At 40.5% G+C, this 26795-nt stretch overlaps 1 protein-coding gene across 3 annotated transcripts in view; it reads left to right on the plus strand.

Moving 5' to 3' along the window:
- Window positions 1–2869: 2869 nt before the first annotated feature.
- RRAS2 (RAS related 2) overlaps window positions 2870–26795 on the plus strand; it is a 74557-nt gene continuing 50631 nt past the window's right edge. The window contains exon 1 of one of the 3 annotated variants that reach the window (XM_072725592.1): window positions 2870–3227. In XM_072725592.1, the coding sequence (XP_072581693.1) occupies window positions 3120–3227 (108 nt within the window). In that variant the 5' untranslated portion in view covers window positions 2870–3119. Of the gene's footprint in view, window positions 3228–15186; window positions 21623–26795 lie in introns of those variants that run through there. The other 2 variants (XM_072725591.1, XM_072725594.1) reach the window with 2 other exon arrangements.

The following is a 26795-nucleotide window of genomic DNA, read 5'->3' on the forward strand; positions in this document are numbered from 1 at the left end:
ATTTCATATATATATATATATATATATGAAAGAGAGAGAAATAGGGGAGAATGATAAAGGAAATGGGGTAAAATGCTCACAATAGTGGAATTTGGATAAAGGCGGTATATGGGTATACTTTATACTTTACAAATATTTCCAAATGAAGGATTGGGAGAAGCACAGCCAGTTTACTACTTTATTTTGCTCATGATTTTGTGGGTCAGGAAGGGCTGGCCTGGGCAGCTCTCGCTTGGGGTCTCTCAGGCAGCTGCAGTCAGATGCCAGCAGGGACTGCCATCATCTGAAGGCTCAACAGAGTTGGGTATCCAAGCCGTGTCCCATGGCTGGCAGTTGATGCTGGGGGTCTGCTGGGAGCTCAGTTGTACCTTTGCACTGCATGCTTACGTGTGGCCTCACTAGCATGGGGGCCTTGGGGGAGCCAAATTTCTTACTTTGTTCCTCCCAGAGTGAGAATCCCAGAGTGAGAATCTCCCAGCCGTGAGAGGCCGCACGGCTCTCTGACCTAGCCGTGGAAGTTACACCGCACCTCTCTGCATTCTATTGGTCCTAAGCGAGTCACTAGGTAGTGCCCAAGAACTTGCAGTCTTGTTCCAAAGCTGCCATAAATGCTTACTGCATGCCAGGCACTGCTCTCTGTGCTTTGTACGTATTCACTCATTTGATTCTTACTGAAAAATCAAAAACAAAACCAAAAACCACAACTCCTTAGGATAGGTAGTCCTACTGTCTTTAGAGAAAACTTGAGGCACAGAGGTTTGGTTCTCAACATCACACCATTAGTGGAAGAGCTAGGATTTGAATCCAGACAGTCTGGCCGCAGGGCCCATGGCTTTATCTATCACCCTCTACATAGAGCTGTGATTCCTGCTACATTTGGTTAAAATGCCATACACAGAAAATCACTTAAAAAAAAAAAAAGATTTATGTCTTTGAGAGAGAGAGAACTAGAGGGAGGGTTAGAGGGACAGGAAGAGAGAATGGCAAGCAGACTCCCTGCTGAGCATGCAGCCAAAGGCGGGGCTCCATCCCGGGACCCTGAGATCAGGGCCTGAGCAGAAACCAAGAGTTGGAGGCTTAACTGGCTTAAGCCAGGTGCCCCCATAATCCCTTTTCACTCACAATCACTGGCGTGCAAACTTCCCCAATACACTCAAAAGCACATGACATAATTCTTATCTTCTCAGCTTTGACTTTTGCACATGCAGTTTCCTTTCCCTGGAATACTTATAATTATTCACCTATCATTGACTTTATTATATTATGATTTATTCTATTATTAATTCTTCAGAACTTTTAGGAAGCCTTTCTTGACCACCCGACTCTGGGGTGAATGCTTCCGGGCTGCATGGCGCTTACTAGTTACAGCGTTTGTCATTCTGCCTTATCATTTTGTTGTCTGGCTGTCTCCCCGTTGGACGCTAAGCCCCCTGAGGGCAGGGACACCCTGTTGCTTAGGGAAGCGTCTCCAGCACGGAGTACACCCAGTGCCCTGTATGGAGTGGGGACATACTGACAAACCGACCTCACGACCACATATTTCTCGCACGTAAACACAGCCACTAGCACACTCTCTGGACACCTACAAAACACCTGTCCCATTCACTCTTGTCCATGCACTGTCCATCACTGTGACTTATTCCCCAGGCTCAGGCTCTGTCACGTTCCTCACACACCGTCAACACACACAACACTGTGACACAGCTCCGATCCTCAGTCACTGTCACACGCTGTTTTTCACACAATCACGGTCACCATCTGGAGTCTTCAAACAGGGTATTGACTCTCCTACAGAAGAGGAGTTAAGATGCCAACAGTTGTGTTTTTCACATACGCCTTCAGATACTGTATTTTTTCATCCACATAATCCTTGACAGTCCCTGACGTTACACAGTTACGGTTACACACTGTGTCCTACCCACTCCCACTGGACGCCGACTCGCCCCGCACATGCGCACACGCGCGCATCTGCACACATACGCACACACGTGCAGACACACACACGCGCACGCTCACACACACGCACACGCACCCACACACATGCACACGGGAGCACACGTGTGCGTGCACACACATGCACACCCTCCACACGCACACGGACACAGGAGCACACACACGCGCACCCTTCACACGCACACCGGCACACAGGAGCACACACACGCATGCGCACACACACGCATCCTCTATGCGCACAGACGTGCACACACACGGGTGCAGACGCGCTCATACACACATGCGGACACACACGCGCGTACTCACAGACACGCACACACGCGCATACACACGCACACAGGAGCACACACGCGCGCGCACACACATGCACATCCTCCACACGCACACGGACACACACGCACAGGAGCACACGCGCGCATGCGCACACACGCATCCTCTATGCACACACACACGCACACGCGTGCACACACACGCACACAGGAGCACACACACGTGCGCGCACACACACGTGCACACACACGCGCTCGCACACAAGCACACAGGAGCACACACACGCGCACCCTCCACACACACACACACACACGCGCGCGCGCGCACACACAGTCCAGGGATCCCAGGGGTCCGGGCGCGGGGGTCTGCGGCGCCCGAACCTCACTGCGGCGCTCACACCCGCTCCCCGCTCGCCCCGGCTCGGGGCCAGGGGCCAGGGGCGCGGGGGGCGGGCCCCGCCCGGGGGTCAGCGCCCCGCCCGCCCCTGCCGCTGCCCCGCCCCGCCCCGCCCGCCCCTGCGGCCCCGCCCCGCCCCCGCCGCCCCTGCGGCCCCGCCCCGCCCCGCCCCTCATGCATATGCAGCGGCGCCCCCGGCAGCCCGGCCCCCAGACGGCCATTTGTCGCGGCGCTGGAGGCCGCGTTCGGCAGGCGCTGCGGAGACGTGCGCACGAGCGCGCCCCGGCCGCCGCCGCCGCCGGCCCCCGGTCCTCCCGCCTCGCCGCGCCTCGGGCGGGACCCGGCCAGCCGGGGCGCCGCGCTGCCGCCCGGAGCGCCCCCCGCCCCCGGAGCCCGCCCGCCGCCGCCGCCGCCGCCGCCGCCCGCAGCCCGCAGCCCGCAGCCCCGGCCGCACGCGTCCCCGAGCCGGGCCTAGGGCGGGCGGCGCTCGGCGGGTGCCCATGGCCGCGGCCGGCTGGCGGGACGGCTCCGGCCAGGAGAAGTACCGGCTCGTGGTGGTCGGCGGAGGCGGCGTGGGCAAGTCGGCGCTCACCATCCAGTTCATCCAGGTGCCTGGCGCGGGCCTACCTGTGGCGGGGCGGGGCGGGGCGCGGGCGCGGGCGCGGGCGCGGCGGGGGGCGGCCCGGCTCTGCCCTCCTGCGCCCTGCTGCGCCCTCCTGCGCCCTCCTGCCCTCCTGTGCCCTCCTCTGCCCCCTGCCCCTGCCCGCGGCCGCCGGCGCGGCGCCCTGCTCGGCGTCCCGGGAGCCCCGGGCTTCTCAGGAATGTGTCCGGGAGGGCGGGGCCGGCAGGCTGCGGAGCGCGGACCCACCTTATCGCTCCGGGGAGGCCGTGCGGCCGCGTCGGGCTTGGTGCCCGGGCGGGGGTCGGGGCTCGGGGCTCGGGGCTCGGGGCTGGGGGGGGGGGTGGGGCGGGGGGCGCGGCCCCTCGGCCCCTCGGCCCCTCGGCCGGGCCCGCCGCCTGCAGGGTCGCGGCGGCCCCTCGGCTCGGTCCGGGTCCGCGCACGCGGGGCCGGGGCTGCCCGCTCGGAGCCGTGCGTGGGCTCCTCTTTGTGTGCGCGCGTGTCTGCAGCGCGAGCTCGTAGGTGTCGCGCCCGGGGGACGTGGGGGCTTGGAGGAAGTTGGGGACGTTCCCCGGGAGCGGGGAGACCCCCTTTCCCAGGAATTCCTGGTGCCTCCCTGCTTCTGGCTCGGCCCAGGTGAAGTTCGGGCTGCGCCGGGCCACGAGCGCCCGGGCCGTGCCCTCCGCCGGCCTCCAGCTCCCCACTCCCCCGCGCGCAGCTCGGCCGGTGGCTGCAGGCGAAAGTCAGGGTGCAGGGGTGGGGGTGGGGGTGGGGTGGGGTGGGGGTGGGGGGCGGCGGCAAAGAAAGGGGAGCTGGAGTTCTCTATTCTTAGGATTTGCTCTTGTTAAAGAGGTGTCAGTGGTCTTCTTCGGGGGGGGGTTTTAAGAAAATGAGAAACCCAGATGGTTCTCTCTGCTTTTGTCGACCTAAAAGGTGTGGCATATGCTGGAAGAGAACCAAGGGTATGAAGGACCCCCCCCCCCCCCCCCCAACCACCACCCGGTACAACAGGCAACAAAGATATTCTTAAGATGTCAAGAGGACCGTGAAGATGCTCTGGTGGAGAATTAATTCCCGGTTTCCGTCTCATCCATTTGTCCTCAGCGGCTTATTTCATTTCGCTCAAGGTTTGCAGTGACAGTCAGAGGCGAAACACTGTTCACAGAAGCGCGGCTGCCGGTTGTTACCTTTCGTGTTGACTGAATGAGCAGTAATCGCTGTGATGCTACTTCAAGGCGTTTAAGAACTGCTGTGGCCTTTGTGTCCAGGAAGAGATGATGCTTATGTCATGAGCACTTACAGCACGGTCGTTAAGTGGGTTAAAAAGAATCACACTGAGGAAGAGGGGGGATTGGTGTAAGTTTAGCAGGCCGCGGAATCAGGGATGTTGTCATGTTGCTATTTCCCCAGGGCCCAGAGAGACTTTAACTGATGGCAAAGCAAAAACAATTTATAGTTTAACCTTTATTAGGAGGCTGTAGTTGAGGGGCTGGCAGTGGCCGTGAGGAGTGAGAGGAGAATCCTGGGTTCTGCTGTTAGGACAGTTGTCACCTGAAAAGGTAAACTACACAGACGTAGGTCCTTTGTGGGGAGGGACCGTCTGAATGTATTTGAATCTGTTAAGGTATTAAGGTATCGGAAACTTTTTTTTTTTTTTTTTTTTTTTGCAAAATAGTTTTAGAGGCTGTTAAGATAATAACAGCAATTGCTGTTTTTAAAAATGATTCTCCAGAATTCATTTGTTAAAGAAACACCTCCTCTATGGAGAGTACCGTACTAGACGATATAAAAGAAGTAAAGGAAGCGTGAGTGGATGAGAAACACATGTATATGTATACACAGGAAAAGTGAGCTTTGAGTCTGTCTTGCTCTATCATTTATTGGTTGTGAGAACACTGCCAGGATATTCAGCTTCCTTGAAGCCTCAGTTTAATCATCAGTAAAATGGATAGGATCACACACACTGTAATCCTTTAAAGTATGGGAATGTTCTTGGCACTCTGTCACATAGTATGTACCCGGTTAATGATGGCTATGAGTAGAAGGGTCTATGTGTATAATTCTGTGACACATTTAAATACAGAGGGAGTTCGGAATTGGGGAAAAGTCAGTTTGGGAAGAATTGATAAAGTACTGCGTAGGCTTGGCCAGTGGGGAGAGAGAATGCATCTTATGTGAGTATGGGGGAGTTCTATGCTAGTTTGGAGAAAGAAGGCTGGCAAGGAGGGGAGCGAGAGAGGCAGAGGAGTTGGAGCCAGTAAAAGGGAGGAATAAGGGCTCTGATGCCTTTCTGGAGAGATTGGAGCCAGTCCACCTGGATGGAGTCTCAACTTTGCCACTTGCTGCACGTATAATCTTGGACAAATTACTTAACCTCTCGGTACCTCAATATTCCTCATCTGTAATCTGGGGAACTACAAAGTACCACATACCCTTGTGGTGAGAAGTAAATGAGTTAACCTGCGTCGAGGCGTAAAACAATGCCTAGTGCATAATAAGTCTACAGACAGTATTGTTGTTATATTAATCTTATATTATGGAGCTAAAGTGACTATCATCTACACTTAATCGAGCCACTATTTATTGTCTGACTCTTGGGAAATTAAAATTCATTCTGTGATTGTCTAGCATTAGTAACTGGAGGGAAAGGAGATGGCAGGAGGATGATAATCTTAAGTGGAAGTCAGTTCTCTTTGTAGATCAGGATGACACAAATTGGTTTTATTTACTTTTTAAGTCTTCTGAAATATGACACTTTTTAGTCTTCAGTATGTATTTTTCTATTCTATAATCTTGAGCAGAAAAAAATGTAAGTTGGGGGATGGAAAATTTAAAAACAACTTTGTCTTTTAGCCTTGCCTTTCTTTGACCTTAGGTACACTTGTGACCTATGCATATGAAGAACTGCAAGATAGGAAATTAAGGCAATAATTACTTGACACGCCTTCTCCTCTTTAAAAATGAATTTGGCAGATCATAAAATATATAAAAATGTAAAATATGTGGAATTAATGTTTCTGCTCATAGTTTTTTGAGAATGTTTTAAGTTTTGTTGGTAAATAGAATACCTAAATGATGAGTAAACCCTAGGTAGGAAATGATCTTAACATTGTACAAAATGGAGAGAGTATTGCATATCTGGATTCTAGGTCTCTCTACTCAGGTGATGCTGGGGAATCTCTTAATCTCCCTTAATCTTTTCAAAGCTTTAGTTTTTTTGTTTTTGTTTTTGTTTTTGTTTTTGTTTTTGTTTTTTTTTTGTCCATAAAATGTTGCGTTTGGGTGAACAAATCTGCACCTTTGAAATTCTAGGTTCTTTCTTATATAGTTAACTAGCTGTGTGTCTTCAGGCAAGTTTCTTGGGTTCTCCAAGCTTGAGTTTCCCTGTATGAAAAGGAAGACTAATAATAATAGCTAGCACCTTTAGGGTTTTTGGAATAAATACAGGAATGCATGCAAACCATTCAGCACAGTGCCTTCTGCAGAATAATTAATAATAATTGTTACCTGGTTTTATTTGCTGCTCTTATGTTACTTCTGTATCTTGTTCTTCCAAAACAAAACTTGTAATTTCTTCATTTTTCTTTGACATATAATCTGGTCTATTAAGTCTTTAATTTCTGGCACCGCGGTGCCCCCCCCCCCCCCCCCCCCAACTCAGATTCCCTTCTTCACATGGTGTGGTATTTAGGTGATGAATGTTGATCCTGTTTTGAGTTGGGGAAACTTCGTTTTATCAGTTGCAAGTTGATTTTATAAAATGATGAAGTAATTATTGGGGTTTTGGGTTAATGCTTTACCTGCTAACTCTCAAAAGAGAGCATACACATGTTTTACAGAATCAGAGGGAGGAATTTCCCATCTTCTAGTCTTTGTTTAGCATCCTGACTTTTTACCTGAGCAGTTTGTCAGATTTTGAGCTGTGTAGGGGTAGTTGATTGCTCACCTGTTGTTTTAGTCAATCTTACAACCTGTTAGTCTGGACCTGACTCAGACATTGCTTTTTACCCAGAAGTTTGTTTTTGTTTTTGTTTTTTTTTTTGCTGCTGAATGCTTTTTCATTGCCTTTTCCTGAGGCAGAGATCCTAGAAGAGATTCCAAGACTCCACATATTTATGATATAGTTAATTGATCCATGTGTGAAGGGCGGGAGTTTAGGTCCTGGAATTGCTGCTCTACTGCAAGGTCTTGAAGACCATCTCTGCCATGAGAAGTCACTTAAAATAACTCGTGTCTGAATTTCAAACTATAGACTTATCTTTTGTGTGCAAACTTACTGTTTTACATTTTCAGAGTAATTTACAAATGAGTTCTTAGTAGTGAAAAATAAGGCACCTCTCCCTATGGGGGTACTTATTAGAGATTGCCTCGTTTTGGTAAACACCTGAAATGGGTCTGCTAGCCAATTCCTGCATAGAAATGGTAGGCATGCAAGGAGGAAGATGGCCACTTTCTTCAGAGGAGAAGCAGAAGGAAATTCTAACCTAGGGTCTCTTAAACCTCATTCTAATGTGTGTGTGTCTCCTTTTTGAGATGGGGAAAGTTGCAGGAGTGTAGTGGGGACATTTCTGTTGAGTAGGTCAAGAATCCTGTTTTTCCCCTTGTTATAATATCATTAAAAGGCAAAGTAATGATGACAGGCAGCCACCTACTGGAATGAGATTCTTAATTTACCTGTGAGGCTGAAATGTGGGTCTCTCCCAAACTTTGACGTCGGCAATTTGGTTAGGAAATAAATTGGCAACTTTAAAAGGGTGAGGGGATGGGGTGGGAAAGGAGACTATTTATTTATTTTTATTTTTATTTTTTAATTAATTTTTATTGGTGTACAATTTACCAACATACAGAAAAACACCCAGTGCTCATCCCGTCAAGTGTCCACCTCAGTGCCTGTCACCCATTCCCCTCCAACACCTGCCCTCCTCCCCTTCCACCACCCCTAGTTCGTTTCCCCGAGTTAGGAGTCTTTATGTTCTGTAAAGGAGACTTTTTAAAAGCAGTATAGTTTTTAAATTTTTAATGATTCCTTTTTTTCTTTTTCTTTTTTTGAGGGGGCAGGGACAGAGTGAGAGGGAGAGAGAGAATCTCAAGTAGACTCCCCACTGAGCTCAGAGCCAGTCTCAGGGATTGATCTCACGACCCTGAGATTATGACCTAAGCCAAAATCAAGAACTGGATGCTAAACTGACTGAGCCACCCAGGCACCCCTAAAGATTCCTTTTTCAAAGTAAAATTGACCTCGTAAAATTGAAATAGATTTTGTGATGCCACATGAACCAACCTTCCTTTGTTCCTTCCAGGAAAAATAGAAGTGTCTTTAGAGTATTAGCTCTATTGTGCTTGCCTTACTGGAAAAGTAAGAATGAGTAAATGATTTTCACTCTGTTGGCAAACATTGTGGAGTTAATAGTGAATCTTCTTGCAAGGCCTTGATCTTGAATTACTTTGGGTGAAGCTGCTGAGTCTGTGTTTGGGTTTGAAACTTAGTTTAAAGTAATGTCCTTGGTAGGCCTTTGATTTATTTCTACTTTGCAAAAAGGAATGACACTCGGGCTTTTATAAAAAAGACCAAGATTTATATACTCACTTATTTTCTGTGTGGTTCTGAAAAAAAACCCAAATATAAGGTGTCTAAAATTATGTTTTTGGAGACAGAACAAGTTCCTGTTGCCTTATAAATTATATTTTCTTTTTAGTATTTTATAAAAGCAATGTGATTGTTTATTGGTTACATAGCATTATTAAATCATAGTTTAATTAAAACTGTTAGAGTCACAGAATTTTTTGTTTGGATATATTTAATATTGCCCACCAACTTGTCACCTCATATGTTGATGTTTTTTCTAGGAATAAGAGCATTGTTTACAAGTAAGTACATGTTCAGTACTGAAAGTATAGCTATAAATGTCAAAGTAACATCCAGTGTGCTTTTTAAAAAAACTTTACTCACATTTTCCAAATGCTAACATTTTACCATGTTTGTTTTATCCCTTCCCTTATCTATGCTGTTTTTTTTTTTAAATCATTTGAGTGTAAGTTGAAGACAATGACCCCTTATTTTTAAGTCCCTCTGTGTATATTTCCTAAACACAAGAGCATTTTCTTACATAAACATAGTCTATAACCAGAGACAGAAATTAACATTGATATATTACTAATATATACAGAGTTTTTTTTCAGATTTTGCTGGTGTCCCAATAATGTGCTTTATAGGAAGAGAAAAATCTCAGATTATGCCCTGCATTCCATTTCCACGTCTTCTTTATTTTGGAATAAAGTCTTTATGTTTAGTCTTTATGTTTTAGGACATTGACATTTTTTGAAGAGTGTAAGTTATTTGTAGATTTCCCTCAATTTGAGTTTGTTTCCTTATGGTTAAATTCAGGTTATGCATTTTGGGGGCGGGGATAACAGAAATAATGAGTTGTTCTTAGTGTACTATATCAGGAGACATAAAATAGACATAGATTTGAGTGGTGTGTTTATCTTCTGACTCAGTAATCCCAAATCTAAGAATTTATCCTGCAAATATACTTCCAACAGTATGAAAATCACAGGCTCAAGGCCATAGCAATGTTTGTAATTAAAAAAATTAGAAACAATTTACAGAAGAGGAGAGGGATTGAATAAAATATGATACATTTACCCAGTGGAGCATTATGTACCTTTTAAAAAATAAAGATCTCTATGAACTGATGTGAAGTGCTTTTTAGGATAAATTGTTAATGAAAAAGAGTACAAAAGTATCTATAATGTGCACTATACTACCTTTTGTGTAAGAAGGAAGGGGAAATAAGAAAATATGCATGTATTTTCAGCTCTGACTGGATAAATTGGAGATTAATGCGATTATTGGTTAGCCATAGTGAGTGGGTAGGAATGAGGGGGAAGGAGTAGAGGGAATGGGGTTGGTGACCTTTCTGAGGATACTTTCTGACTTTTGAACCATGTTTAATGTTTCACATATTCAGTCCATAAACAGCAGACACCAGTACCAATCAAGTGATGAAGAAAAAAACACCCTAAGGTGGAACACAAATAAATGAACTAAACCTTATTTCAAATGAGGAACATAACCACACTGAAGGGGGGAAAGAAAAAACTAACTTTTGAACTGAATGTTTGGACTATGTCCTCAGGATAGAGACAAAAAGAACTTGAAACAAACGTTGAACTCCAGTGAATAGGCTTTGTGTGTGTGTGTGTGTGTATTTGTGTGTGTCACAGAGGCATGGATTTTCAATTCTGAAATGATTTTCTATACTAGGATTAAGCAGATAAGTAAATACATTGTGGAAAATGGGAGCCAACTTTCTCACTGTTTGTTCTCACCATGGAAAGGGGGAAAATTAGCATCAGCTCTGATGCTTGATTGGAGTTGAGGATATTGGCATAAATTCGTGGTTTAAAAATTATAGATGCAGAAATTGATGCATGCGAATACATATATACACATCTGTGCATCTTTTTTCCAGCTCTGTCTGCTAAGAGTGCATAGTAACATTGACTCCCCCATAAGCAATGAAAAAAACTAGTGCCAGATCTTGATTTCTTTTTCTTTCTTTCTTTTTTTTTTTTTTTAAGATTTTATTTATTCATGAGAGACACACAGAGAGAGGCAGAGACAAAGGCAGAGGGAGAAGCAGGTTCCCTGCGGGGAGTCTTATGTGGGACTCGATCCCAGGACCTGGGAATCAGGACTTGAACCATGAATCACGACCTGAACCGGAAGCTCAACCACTGAGCCACGCTGGCATCCCTTGGATCTTGGTTTCTAAATACCATTCTTTATTAACAGGAACCTCAGAGAAATGACTGATCCCAGGGCTAGGGCAGGGAAATCTAGAAGATGAGCTTGGAGCATCGTGTAGTGCGTGAAAGTAAGGAAGTGCTCAAAAGACTAAATGATGGTGACGTGTCAGAGAGACACAACCAACGCAGAAGGACTCCCGTTGGCTAACTGGGACAGTATGACCAAATAATTATAGTATTTGGTTACTATTCATAAAGTAGGAATCCATGAATCCATAAGGATAAATAAATAAATGAAGAAGGGAGGGAAGTTCTTCCTTAAGGTAAAATTCTAACTAATAAACTTAGAGGAAGTGGTGGAATTAGGAAATCACTATTTGACAGTCATAACAATTGATTTGAGTCAGAATCATAAATAGATGTTAAAGCTAGTGGATTTGAGGGTAGCTGGATATTAACATAGTCTTGAAGTATCTGCCCATGAGATACTATTATCGAGGGGAAAATAGTAACCACTGCGGGGAAACCTGGCTGATAGCACCTTGACCAAGTGATCAAAACTAATGCTTCTGATACTGCTTTTGATAATGATAATAAGCAGTTTGTTTTACTCAGTTATGTCAACAAAATCTGGTTTTCTTAATCAATCTAGCTAGGCACTGAGTGAAATTAAGCTTAAAGAAACCAAGTTGAGGCAAAAAGGGGACCAACTCTGTTTCTGTTTGAGAAAATTTCTGCCACGTATTTTCTAGCCACGTATCTTTCAAGGGAAAAGTTGAAAAATTTAAGTCACTACTGATTTTGGCCATGAGATCATAGTGTAATGACCTCCTTTTGCACTAATCTTGTATTTTGAGATATATGAAATATATATATATATTTTTCTGTGTTCAGTGGTAGATTTGAGTGGTAGATTTTCTCTCTCTCCCTCTCTTTTTACAACTTAGATGTACCTTAAAATTATTCATGATCTTAGGGCACCTGGCTGGCTCACTTAGTTGGTTAAGCGTGGGGCTCCCTGCTCAGTGGAGAGTGTGCTTTTCCCTTTCCGTCTGTCCTTGTTCATGCTCTTTCTCTCTCTCTCTCTCTCTTACATAAATAAAATCTTTAAAATATTATTCATAGGGGCGCCTAGGTGGCTCAGTCGGTTAAGTGTCTGTCTTCGGCTGCAGTCATGATCGCAGGGTCCTGGGAATGAGCCCCATGTCGGGCTCCGCTTAGCGGGGAGTCGGCTGCCTCCTCTTCTGCCTCCTTCCTGGCTTGTGTGCACCCTCGCTCGCTCTCTTTTAAATAAATCTTTAAAAAAATTATTCATAATCTTAAACATATTTTAATTAGAACATCAGAATAATAGTGTTTTATTCCCAGTTATGGGAAATGGGGAATTTAGCAGTTTCGTTTGCTGTTTCTCCCCATCTCTTTCATAAATTTAGTGTCCATAAGGCAACCAAAAATGTGTATTGCAGTGTTTTTAAAAGATTGTTTTTTTGTCTTTTGCATTTTATTTGCTATTATAATAGTAAATAATGTATTAATCCCTTTCTTATGAAGGGTTATTGCTTTTATTCACCATTTGTATCATTCTAACTGGTTTCAGTGCTTACAAGTAGTCTTTATCAAGTTAGTTTTTATTTTGAATTATGACTTAGAGAGTTCTTTCAAGTGCTTTTTACTGAAAAGATACCTAAGATAATATTTACTTTTTCATGATAAATTTGGCTGGATGTAAAATTATTGGGCTCCAACATTTTTGTATTAAAACAATGGAGGTATATCTTTTATTTGGCTAGCTAGCCTCAAGTTTCCATTCTGCAGGAATAACTTATTTTTTACTTGCGTGCTTGTAGCCTTCTCTTGTCATTGGAAATGGAAACATTTATCAGGGTATGTGTAGAACTTTTTCCCTGGGAAAATGAAACCCTCTCCCGTCTGGGAAGGTTTTCTTCTCCATTTTTGTATTAATTTTCTCTGTCATTTATGAAATACTTATTATTTATGCATTGATTCTCTGAAATCATACCATATTGTGTTAATAGCAAAAGGATAAACAAAAAGATAGTCTCCATCTAGAAAATTTGTCAAATTTCCCTTCTGTATCACTGATGAAGTTTTCTGGATATGAAATCTAATTAATTACTGTCTCAAACAGATTTAATGCCCTTGATATCTTAGTCTGATATTAACCAGTGATAATGTTCTCTTGTTTTTCCTTAATGCCACAAGGCTATTTTCCAAAGTTTGCTACTGTTTAAGGAAACAACTCTTTCCAGGGGAGGAGTTTCTTCTTATGTGGTAGGATAGTTTTTTTTTTTTTTTTTTTTTTTAAGATTTAAAAATTTTATTTATTCATGAGAGACACAGAGAAGCAGAGACATTAGGCAGAGGGAGAAGCAGGCTCCCTATGGGGAGCCTGATCAGGACTGGATCCCAGGGCCCTGGGATCACGACCTGAGCCAAAGGCAGACACCCAACCACTGAGCCACCCAGGCACCCTGGTGTTGAATGTTTTTAAAAATGTTGATTTTAGCTGTTCCTAGTATTGGAGGTAAAGAACTGACCATCTTTTAGAATAACCATGGGGCAATTTGGATTTAAAAATTTTTTTTATTTGACAGAATAAGAGAGCACTAGCAGGGACATGGAGAGAGGGAGAAGCAGGCTCCCTATAGAGAGCAGGAGACGGGGATCATGACCTGAGCTGGAGGCAGGTGCTTAACTGACTGAGGCGCCCAGGTGCCCATCTTGGGGGCACTTTGAGTCCCAATCTTTTTTGATGTTGAAGGGCAGTTTGATACCAGGGAACTATAATTTTTGGAGTGTCAGCAAGATTTCAACAAATGTGAAATTCTATTAAACACACTAAGGCATTCAGCCAATTTTGAAGTTTTGGCTGAGGAGTATAATCTTGGAGAATTAGAAATGATTAAAAGGGATAGTTTTCAAATTTATTTACCCTTCAAGAGCCATGACAAAGCTGGGAAGGCAGTGAGTGTGTGTGTGTGTGTGTGTGTGTGTGTGTGTGTTTTGCTTAGGTGCCCCATGTGTGCACACACACACACATGCTGTAAAATGAAGATCAAGACAAAGGTTTTGGGATCCCTGGGTGGCGCAGCGGTTTGGCGCCTGCCTTTGGCCCAGGGCGCGATCCTGGAGACCCGGGATTGAATCCCACATCGGGCTCCCGGTGCATGGAGCCTGCTTCTCCCTCTGCCTGTGTCTCTGCCTCTCTCTCTCTCTGTCTGTGACTATCATAAAAAAAAAAAAAAAAAAAAGACAAAGGTTTTCTTGCTGTAAGTATAGAAATTGAAATGGCTTAGAAGCAAAATAAGTCCTTTCTTCAGTATATGTATGTGTGTGTGTGTATAATCTGAAATATGCTTATTTTATATTGTGTATAGATGTCTATGATTTCACACATAAACTTTTTTGTTGTGCTTCTTAAATTTTAAAATTCAAATTCAATTAACATATAATGTATGATTAGTTTCAGAGATAGTGATCAGTGATTCATCAGTCTTACATAATACAGTGCACATTATATCACGTGCCCTCCTTAATCTCCATCACCCAGTTATCCCATCCCTCCATCTCCCTCCCCTCTAGCAACTCTCAGTATTGTGCTTTTTTAAAAAATGAGATTAAGGGATCCCTGGGTGGCGCAGCGGTTTGGCGCCTGTCTTTGGCCCAGGGCGCGATCCTGGAGACCCGGGATCGAATCCCACATCAGGCTCCCGGCGCATGGAGCCTGCTTCTCCCTCTGCCTGTGTCTCTGCCTCTCTTTCTTTCTCTCTGTATGACTATCATAAATAAATAAAATAAAAAAAAAAAATGAGATTAATTGAAAAAAAAATAAAGAAAAAAAATGAGATTAATTGTCATCTATTTTTCACAATAGTACTTAGGTAATTTATATGTTATAATGTATATTTTTAATGGTATTTTAAAGAATTTTTGTGTGTGGTTTTCCAGAGTATTTACAGTATCCTTAATGATTTGTAGAAAGGCATTATAGCACTGATTTTTGCATTATTTCCTTTGATATGAAATCTTGTACTTTTTATTCTTAGATAATTTTTTTTTAAAGATTTTATTTATTCATGAGAGACACACACACACAGAGAGGCAGAGACACAGGCAGAGGGAGAGGGAGAAAGAAGGGTTCCATGCAGTGAGCCCAACGTGGGACTCGATCCCAGGTCTCCAGGATCAGGCCCTGGGCTGAAGGCGGCGCTAAACTGCTGAGCCATCCGGGCTGCCCAATTCTTAGGTAAATTTAATTGCATTTTGGATATCTCCTTTATTTTTAAGATACGTATTTGGGAAAGGATCAAGTGGATCCTTTTGTGGATTTCTAGCTTTGGGCTGTCATCAAAGAACATGATCTATAAATTCTCTGATTTGGAATATTCAGGATTTTTAATGGCCAAATGTATCATTAATTTTTGTAAATATTCCAAGAACACGAGAGAAGAGGGAGTATTCACTTGTAGCTTATAAGGTGCAAAGTTTTATTTAAATCTACTAAAATGGAATTTGTTCATTATATTATTCAAATCTTCTATATCCTCTCTTTTATCTATTAAATCTGTGAAACTGAAATACATTTATTAAATATCCCATGAAGACTGCGTTTTATTTTTTTCCTTGTATTTCTTAGTTTGATTATTTTGATGCTATGTCCTTTGGTTTATTGAATGTTAGGACTGATTCTTTGTATTTATTAGAATTCAATAGTATTGGGGTGCCAGGGTGACTCAGTTAACCCTCTGCCTTGGGTCAGGACCATGACCCCAGGGTCCGGCATCTGGCTCCCTGCTGAGTGGGGAGCCTGCTTCTCTTTCTCCCTCTGCCTGCTGCTCCCCCTGCTTGTAGTTTCTCTCTCTCTCTCTCTCTCTCTGGCAGATGAATGGATAAAATCTTTAAAAAAAATTCAGTAGTATCCTGTGTGGAGTTTAACCTTGATTTTGATTCCATGATATTATATTGCCATTTCTGTATGCATTTACTTCATTTATATTTCACATTTCTTCTTTGGTCATTTTCTGGTTAGCTTTTGTGAGGAGTACTTAATGTGATCAAATCTGAGAATCTTTGTCTTTTTAGGGAATTCAGGCCATTTACATTTATTGTGTAATTTGGTATGATTATGTATTTGGTTATGTATTTGTGAAGTAATCTAGATAAATTTGTTTTTATCCTTTTTATATTTTGTTTTAAATTTTTATTTACGTAGGCTTAAATTTGTTTTTATTGCTTTATTTCTCTTGCATTGAGAATATAAATGTAGATATTATTTTAAAAGTAGAGGTGGTTTCTGTGAAACTTACTCCTTGTGGTTGCTTTTGTCATAGTCCTATGTAATCTATGAAATCAAACACCACAGCTGCCATGTTTTTGTTTTTTAAAAAGATTTTCTAGACCTGGAACAATTCGTGCTGCTTATCTGAGAAAAGACAGCTTGAGGTAGTGCAGAGAATCCTTGTGAGTCAAGACATTTATTTAGATCTTGGTTTAGTCACTATATGACTGGCTTTGGACAAGATAACCATTCTGTGTCTGATTCACTTTGGCATCATTATTTGCAACCCTGTAAACACTAGAATGTTTAAACTAAAAGTGTTTTAGTAGAGGATTTTATAGATTTGGCATATTTTGCCTGAATGTCTGCCCCTTAGTTGTATTTGTTTATACATTTTATATTTTTACATTTTTTAATTTAAATTCAATTTGCCAACATATAGTATAATACCCAGTGCTCATCTCATCAAGTACCCTCTACATTTTATGTTTTATATTTTAAGAGTCATAGACCAGGGATTCGTTTGTTACATAGAAGTAATTATATAGCAAAATAATTAATATTTATTAATTGTTAGTATTAGATCTTGAACAGGATATAGTAAATAGTTGGGGGAAAAATGGGGGTCTTAAGAAAGATGAGTTGTATCTTTTATGTTCCATAGCCTCTAGTCACTGAAGAGGACAAAGAACTGAACTGTTTTTCATTTTGGATTTCAGAATTTCTCTGTAATTAAAATATTATCTATATGTAGCGTGTGCATATTTGAATTGAATCTTGAATTTTAGAAGTTAATAATAGCATTTAGTGTTAATGAAAATAGTCTTTGGAGAAGATAGTCCTATTTTAATTTCTTTGTGGAAATTCTGACTCAGGAAATGTAAAACAGCCTGACAGTGAAGTCTTAAAGATTTATTACTTTTGTCTTATTTCCTGGTGGGTTTTCTTTTAATACCTTGTTTTTGGTTAAATGATGACATGTGGTTGAGATTACAACAGTCAGCAATTTGTTGGCTGAAAGGAAAAGAATAGTAAGCAAGTAGTTGAGTCAAAATGCAAAGGAAGTTTTGTGATAGATACAACATTTTAGAAATCTTGTGGAGAAGATACATGACTATGAAATTTGTGATTTTTTTTTGTCCCTTTAGTCTCTGAAATTAAAGTGTGTCAATAATGTAGAGAAATTCTCCTGACATTTGTGTGCATGTGAGCAAGCATACACAGGTGTGTATCTTACTCAGACTGAGAAAAAGTGAATTTAAATTTGGAGAAGGGTTCATAGGTTTTTGGAATTTAAAAAATGGAGATAAAATATAAAACATTGGACTAGGTCTGTGATAATTTAATGACTTGCAGATGTTTAAATGAATGGTTTTAGTAGCTTGAGTACTACATGAATTTATTATTTTCATATATTGGCATGGAATTTCCTTGCCAAAACTTGGTTTGAATTAGCTACTTTTTAATTATCAAGTTACTTAATAATTTCTTATAATCACTGCAGTGCTATATGATCAAACACTTTTCATTTAGTTGAAAGTTAAGAATGGAGTAGGAATTGGTGAGATTGCATAGCAGTAATTCAAACTTCATCAAATGTTGAGTCTTGGGATTATTTTCTTACCATTATAAAGTTGATAGGTTCTGTAATTAGCAAGTGTCAAAATAGTATGGAAAATTTTGTTATAATGTTAGGTTGTGATTCTCAGTTTTTAACTTTACATTTAAAGACATTGATATTTTGTTTATTTTTTTTCCTTCCTTAATTGCAAATTCTGTATTTACTTAGATTTCTCTAGCAGTTTCAGGAAGGAGCCATTGGCTGAGCTGATTAGTCAAATGAAGTTGTCTGACATGGGTTACTTTAGTTTGTGGTTTTAGATGAACAGTACATGGTGCACAGCTGTTGCTCCAACAGCTTTGTTCCAGCTGTCTTACTGGCCTGTCACAAAATACCCCACATTCCTTTTTTTTTTTTAAATGGAACCCCTTGTAATATTCTATACTTTATTGCTTAAAATGGATCCTACTAATTACTTTAATGACTTCTTCACTTTTATGCCTATCCATAGCTATTTATTCAGGATGGTGCTAAAATGGATTATGAATAATAGATTTAATCTTTGTCATATTTATAATTTTTTGTTGTTAAAGTTGCAGTTGTGAAATATTTGTACAAGTTAAAGAGATAACATTGAAAAAAGGCACCAAATTTAAATAATCTCAGCAATTTGGATAATAATCATTGGTATTGGATAGTGAAACTGGCATCTTCTAATTCCTTATTTTAACCTTGAGTTTGTATTAATAAGTTTCAACAGAATTGTAAGATGAAGAGCACAATATAGTTTATAAAGCTTAGATAGTACTTATAAAGGTAGACTTTAGTTTGTGGTTTTTTGTTTTTTTAAAAGCTTATAGTTTTACATAATCTCTACATTAATGTGGGGCTCAAATTTACAACCCTGAGATCAAGAGTTGCATGCTCTTCCGACTGAGGCAGCCAGGTGCCCCTGGTTTGTGTTTTTGATAAAGTGGTTGGACTTCAGTTCATTTTACTATTTTAAATGGTAACTGAATTATAATAGTAATGGTTTCAAGTTTTGTTTCTTTCTTTTTTTTTTAAATAAGGAACAGGGACCTATGCAGAACATTTTGAATCAATAATGTCAAATGCATGTTGAACATATTCTTTGTGTTAGATGTCATGCTAAAAGCTTTACCAGCATTGCCTCATTTAATCTTTACAGCTTATCATTTCTTTTTTATAGCTATGGAAACTGAGGTTCAGAGGTTAAATATGTTGCTCAGTATCCCACAGTAATGGCTGAGATGACTTGAATCTCTTTTCTGATAAAGCACCCATAGGTGCTAAGGGCTACATTATACTACCTTGCCTGAGTAAAATACCTTTCATGTAATGAGCTAAATTGCCTTAATAATGAAATCTTTGAGTGTTTTTTTTTTTTTCCTCAGTGTTAAAAAAAAAAGGTTTGTGAAGCATTTTCCATTTAGTTGAAATTAGAGCTAGGATTGAATAACGAGTGAAGTTTTGTTTAAAGTATTGTCTTGCCTCCCTTTTTGCTCCCCTGCCTCCTTGTGACCGATGTCCCATTACTCCTGCACATGCCTCAGCTACTGCTCTCTCCAGACCTGGCAACTCCCAGACACCTGTGCATACCTATTTGAAATTCCTGCTCTTACACAGTATTATGTCTGAAGAATCACAGTCTGATCACACTTAGTCATAATCTGTGTGAAGTACACATCCATGACTCTTCTGAACCTCTATCCTTTACCAAGTATGCCCTTGTATCTGACTAATTCTTAGTCATATTTCTAGATGTGACTCAAGGTTCATCTCTAGGCCTTTCCCTAGGGAATATCCAGATTGGAATAGGTGCCCCCTCCCATAGTATCCTATGCATTTTTTTTGGTGAATGTTCTGAAAGTTATGGAAGTAATGAATGACCCATTAGTGTTTTTCCTGAAGAACAAAGAAGATCGTGAGGCATTAATATAACCTTAGTACAGTTACCAAAACCAGGAAATTGTAATACTGTTATCTAACATACATTATTTAAACTTAGTTGATCCAATAATGTCCATATAACAAAAGGAACATTTTTTTGGTCTAGGATCCAATCCAGGATTGCACATTGCACTTACTTTTCATGTCTTTTTAGTCTTAAAGTTATTTGTAAAATATTCCACAGTTTGTGTTGTCTGATGTTTTCTTTTAAGAATCATATTGTGTAGTTTTGACAGAAATATCACAAAGGAGAAGTCTTCCTCCAGTACCTCATATTAGGGAGGCACATGTCTGTTTTTCCCAATGCTGGTGTGGAATCTGACCACTTAATTAGCCACTGTTAGACTGTTCCCTTTGTGATTAATAAATATCTTGTGGATAGAGATACCAAGGCCAGGTTAATAACTTGTTACTTTTGAACCTTTGAGGTTATATCTCTAAGTGTCCCACTCTTGTCTTTTCTTCATTTCCTAGCTTGCTTCTTTGTCTTCCGTCTTGTACTTGCTGTCTCCAGTTTGCATTTTGTGACAGGGATTTTTTTTTTTAATACCCTCAAAGAATGCTTGATTTATAGTCACATTTTATTTAGGGGCAGAAGCCCCCAGTTATACTATATTTTCCTTATTCAGTGAAAGGATCTATATCTTGTTGGCCTTGGTTTCCTCATCTGTGAAATGGAGGTTCCGAAATAGATTTTATCGGGCAGCCCGGGTAGCTCAGCGGTTTAGCGCCGTCTTCAGCCCAGGGTGTGATCCTGGAGACCCGGGATCGAGTCCATGTCGGGCTCCCTTCATGGAGCCTGCTTTTCCCTCTCCCTGTGTCTCTGCCTCTCTCTCTCTCTCTCTCTCTCTCTCTTTTTCTCTGTGTCTCTCATGAATAAATAAATAAAATCTTAAAAAAAAAAAAGATTATATCTAGGGTCCTTTGAGATTCTCCAGTCCTTTGACAAATGACTTTATGAATTTTAAAAAAATTAGATTGTTTTATCTTGTTTGCCCTTTTTTCCCTAAGGTTTTTAAGAAGTTGTCTTCATACTTCTTTCTATACAATATACAATATCTAAATGTCTCATTGCTTTGGCTTACTTTGGTTTACTTTGATGGGGGCCATGGTATTCTTTGCACCTGCATTGATAATGCCTCTTCCCAAGGTGGAAGACCGAGTGTGGTATTCTATTTTGGTGAGTAGTGAACTCATTCCCACAGCATTCAATAAATAAATCCTGTCATTCCATGGAGTTTTCTAAATTGCTTAAAAAATAAGAGAAGAAGAAAAAAAAATAGAAGAAAAAAAAACCCGTTTGGTCCAATAGTGTTTATTATTTTAAACACATGATTTATGTGTAACTTCTTTTGGAGGGTTTATAGAGTTTCTAATTATTATAATTTCTAAGGAAGTGAGAATCTTGATTCATTGTGGAATTTGGAACAAATTAGTTGTAGAAGTTAATTTCATTTTAAATAGTCAAAGAGTTGTGTTATTTCAGCATTGTTAATACTTTTAAAGTTCTGTAGTAAAAGCATTACGTTACTTAATGAATTGTAAAAAATTGCTTAGCCACATTTTATCTTTTTAGAATAATTCCTAAGAGTTTTTATAATACTAAGAACTCACTCTTATGATGTTTTGCATTTGTATAATACTTTAGTTTTCAGAGAACTTTTATATACGTGGTTTCCTTTTAATACCAGCAACAACCCTTTATGACGACAAGGTGGTGATCATGGTCATTGTTATTTCCATCCTAGAGAAGAGGAGATAGAGATTGGGAAGAAGTGATTTGCCCAAGGTCCTTTAACAAGTAAGCAGCGAAGCTGGGAATGGTTTTCCCACCGCCTACAATACATCAGTCTTCTTACTATAGACTGAATATTGAATTGGAACAAGAATGCCAACACCTACTAGAGGGGAACTGAAAGGAGTGATAATTCTCATTTAATGGATGAAATTCTCTTACTTGTTACAAGTATGATTTTAGGGGGAACACTGAATTGGGGAGAGTGGGAGAGAGAAAGAGTAAATGAGGTTTCATCAGAAGCACACTTGAGTTTCTACTAAAACTGTCGATGAAGGCATTGTTGAAAGCTACTGTGGGGACAAAGATTTGTAATGCATCCTCTCTGTAAGTGCAGTTTAGAAAGGCTGAGGTATTTATTCACTCTGTGGGTATATCACTGCTATGTTAAATGCACGAGACTGACAAACAGCAGATTTAGGTTCTGTATTGATTACCCCTTGGGGTAGGGACGGGGAAGAGGGGGGCGGGCATATGATTGTCGAGGAACATATAAAGGTCTCGAGTTGTTGCTAATATTTTATTTTCTAAGTTGGGAGGTAGGTATACATATCCTTAATATTTTTTCTTCATAAAAAACATTTTCTGAGTTATAGTTAATGAAGAACAGTAATGTGCTCTGAATTGACTTAAATTATGTAGTCAAATGGAAACTTAGCTTCTCATTTGATGTTCAAGGTATCATGACTTGGTTGACAAGACACAAGTGTGTTCTTCAGGGGTTTTCCTTCAAGATGGGAAACTATTTTTTTTTCCCTGACTATTCAAACAGCAAATAAAAGTTGAGTATAATTCTTATTAGAATAAAATGTTCACATTTGAATTTGTGAACAAAACTGTTTCCTGTAGATTTGTGTGTATAAGTGTGTTGTGATTTGCTTCTAAAATTACCATACACTGTTTTTGAACATTTCTCCAAAGCACTGTCTCTGATTTCATGTTGGTGGTTACAGGAACTGATGATTAATTTTGCCTTAAATTTCCTGTATGAAGAAGTGATACTTTAACTTTTCCCATCACAAAATTCTTAATACTATTTGTAGATCTACAAAATAAATGCTCACATAATGTGGTTTTAGGTAGGTGTGACTAAGGATAAAAGAAAATCTGGAGTATCATATACTAGACCTGTGTTCTGTGCTGTACTTTTGACAGTTTTGGCTCATATATAAAATGGATAACTTTTAGACTGAGAACATGTTTCATGAAGAGTTGATAATTTTGGGAGGGGGGAAGAATTATTTTAAAAATGTGTTACCCTTTTGGTGGCCTTGTTGAATGAGAGGAACTTTATTTCCAAGTTTGGTAGATGATCATGGGGTGAGAAAAAAATGCTCTTCGTGGTTATGGCTAAAAAGTTTTGCCTTTATTTGGATACTTGTGCTTTTTGGAGAGGTGAGATGAGAGTGAGAGAAGGAATTCTGTTTTCCAGTGTGAAAGTATATCTTTCAGTATGTATACTTCAGTATGTATACATCTTTCAGTATGTATACTGAGATGTTGCTAATTCTCATAAAGAAATTGATTGAAAATGTCATTTAAGGGTACCTTTAGATTTATAGATTATAACGTGTGCTTAAGAGGAAGTGGGTGGGATGGGGTGGGTAAGAGGTGGAAGGCTGGGGAAGGTGGAATTAATGTTCTTGTTTCTGAGTTCAGAGGTTTGAATTATCTCCTTTTTTGGGAGATTACCTACAAATGAATTCATGGTGTGTGTTGGGGGTTTCTTGGTGGTTTTTGTTAAATTCCGAAAGCCATCTAAGGACTAGACTCCTATGGTATTGATTTTTGAGAACAAGAAAAAGTGTTTTGCTTGTGACATAATTTAATTTTACAAGTTTTCTTTCTCTGGTGCCTCCTCAAAAACAGAGCTGTTCTTCCCATTCCAGTGGCATGTGGAAGCTGTGGTCCGTTAAGACTTTTGAGATAGAATTTGGAAAATTTTCTACATGCAAGGCTTCCTTAATCCTTTTTTTTTTTTTTTTTTTTTTTTTTTTTGTACAAATGACTCTTTTGGCAACCTGTTGAAACCTATGGACTTATCAGAATACAGTTTTTTAAATATATAAAGTATGTAGGTTTTAATTACATTTAAATCCAGTTATTAAAATACTAAAAACAGAAGTCTTCTTTTTTGACTTGTGTTCAGTGTAAATGCTATTGTGCTGTATCTGCAGTAACTGTTAAATGAGACAGGTCTGTGATTTCTGTCGCTGACCGCCATAGGTACTGCTACAGTAGTTGATTGAAGGAAATACTGAATTTCAGTTAGAGGTTAGTGAAAAGAAAATTTTTTTCCCCCTCTATCCACAGTTTTGAATGATGATTTAATCCCAGGAACCCTTTTTACAATGTAATGAAAAAGTGTCAGGATTTGGAGCCAGATAACTATGAGATTGAGTCTCTTACTCACTACTTAGCTACTGTCAATGTAATTTCTCAACTCTGAACTTTAATTTCGCCATCACTATAATGGAAATGATAGTACTACCCGTGGGGTGTTAGCTTATTGTACCCAGAACACCCACAAAACCCCTAAAATCCCACAAGTATTATTACCATGTCCATCCTACTATCCTAGTCAACCGGCATTGTCATCTTACCAGTTTGAGTGAAGTATTAAAACCTTACTTTGGGCAGCCCCAGTGGCCCAGCGGTTTAGCACCGCCTTTGGCCCGGGGTCTGATCCTGGAGCCCCGGGATCGAGTCCTGCGTTGGGCTCCCTGCAGGGAGCCTGCTTCTCACTCTGCCTGTGTCTCTGCCTCTCTCTGTCATGAATAAATAAAATCTTAGGAAAAAAAAAACTTTACTTCCCTTTATGTTTCTCTGCTCTCTCCTGCTTAGAATAATTTTCAGTGTTTCCTCTACATACATATAGAACCATATTATAATTTTGCTTCAAATGTCAAGTGTACTCTAGAAAATTAAAGAGCAGGAAAATCTGTCATACTCGTCCATATTTTTGCTGTGTCCATCCTTCCTTCCTTCCTGAAGCTTCTTTTATTATTTCCTTCCTATTTAGAGAACCTCTTTGCCATTCTTTTAGAGGAAGCCTGCTCGTGACAGAGTCTCTATATTTGCTTTATCTTCCTTTCAGAAACAATTTTTTTTCTGGATATAGGATTCTGGGTTGATAATTCTTTTTCTTCGTCACCTGAAAGATTGTGTCACTTCTGGTCTCTATGGTTTCTTATGAGAAATCTGTAGTATTTCCCCCTATAGGTATGATGTTTTTCTCTTACTGCCTTTTTAAGACTTTTTCTTAAGGTTTTAGAAGTTTAGTTATGATGTATCTAGGTGTGGATTTCTTTGGGTTTTTTCCTTTTTTTGGGTTTGCTCAGCTGCTTGACTGTAGGTTTTTGTCTTGCCAAATTTGGGAAGTTTTCAGCTATTATTTCTTCAAGTATTTTCTCAGTCCCTCTCTGTCCTCTTCTGGTATTCTGATAATGTGAATTTTAGATCTTTTATTATAGGCCCTCAGAGTCTTGAGGCCTGTTAATTTTTTTTTTCCATTCTATTTTTCTCAGTTTTTCAGACTGGGCAGTTTCTATTCTTTAAGTCCATTGAATATCTCTTTTTTCCTTCCATTTTGCTATTTAGACCAACTTCTGAATTTTTTATTTTATTCTATTTTCTAGCATAATTTCCCATTTGTTTTTTTTTTAAGATTTTATTTATTTATTCATGAGACACACACACACACACACACACACACACACACACACACACACAGAGGCAGAGACACAGGCAGAGGGAGAAGCAGGCTCCATGCAAGGAGCCTGATGTGGGACTCGATCCCAGGTCTCCAGGATCACACCCTGAGCTGCAGGTGGCACTAAACCACTGCGCCACCGGGGCTGCCCCCCATTTGGTTTTTAAAAACATATTCACTGAGATTTGACCTCTTTTCTGAGACTTTTTTCATTTCTTTCAAACATGCTTAAATATTTTATCAAGACTGCTTTAATGTCTTCTTCAGATGATTGTAACATCTCTGTCATTTTGATGTTGGTATCTTTTGATTATTTTTATCCTTCTTTTTGAGATCTTTCTGGTTTTTGGATTTTCTAATTGAAACCATGTACATTTTCATGCTTTGTTCTGAGGCTTTGGATCTTACTCGGGCCATTTATTTTAGTTGACTTTTTTCATACTACTCTGGCAGGAGAAGGAAGGTGGAGGTGCTGCCTCATTGCTGCCAGGTGGAGATAGATGTCCACATTTCCCATGGAGCTGCCACTGAAGCCTGAGGTGGGGGGACACTCCATATTACTCTTGGATAGGGTGGAAGTCCAGGCTTCCCCTCAAAATCTTCTTCGACACTGTTAGGGGAGAGTTTATAACTGGCCATTAGGGATGAAAGCCTGGCTCCGTAGTTGGCCTTTTCTGACACTATCCCAATGGGATGTTTATAGCCTTGAGAGTGGAACTCTAGGCTCCCCACTGGGCCTTTGCTGGTAGGGTATGAGTGTGACCATAGTGGCTTTTTCTTTTTCTTTTTCTTTTTTCTTTTTGGAGGGTGAGAGAGAATGTGCACACACGTGAAGGGCAGAGAGGGCAGGGGGAGAGGGAAAGACTCTTAAGCAGGCTCTATGCCCAGTATGGAGCTCATTGTGGGGCTCAGTGTGGTGCTTGATCTCATGACCCTTTGATCATGATCTAAGCTGAAAGCAAGAGCTTAATGCTCAACCAACTGAGCCATCCAGACACCCCACATGGTGTGTGTTTTTTGTTTTTTAATTTATTTTTGTGGTGTTTTGAGTGGAGTAGGGTGGTTATTGTCGAAAAGCTTTCCATCTTTCTGGATTGCCCTTTTTATAGTCCCTTGGTCAGAAAGAGCATGCTTTTGTTGGAATTCTTTTTGTTTGCTCCTATTGGTATTTCTAGGTTGGAGGCTTTTTCAGATCCATTTCTGGCATTTTCAAGGTTAAAAAAAAACAAAACACAAGGGACTCACCACAGTTTTTTCCCTTGGTTTCCAAAGCATTAGCACTGTCTCCTCTTTGAGTCTTCTTATAATTGTTTTGTGTGTAATATTAAGTTTTACTTTTGCATAGCAGGAGGAATGGAGAAAGTATGTGTACTCTATCTTTCCAGAAGGAAAAGTCTTTTAAGGTTTTTTTTTTTTGATTATATTAAATAATGCTGTAATTAATATTTTCCTTCAATGTTTTTATTA

Source organism: Vulpes vulpes, chromosome 11 (genome assembly GCF_048418805.1).
Source record: "Vulpes vulpes isolate BD-2025 chromosome 11, VulVul3, whole genome shotgun sequence".
In the NCBI taxonomy this organism is placed as follows: domain Eukaryota; kingdom Metazoa; phylum Chordata; class Mammalia; order Carnivora; family Canidae; genus Vulpes; species Vulpes vulpes.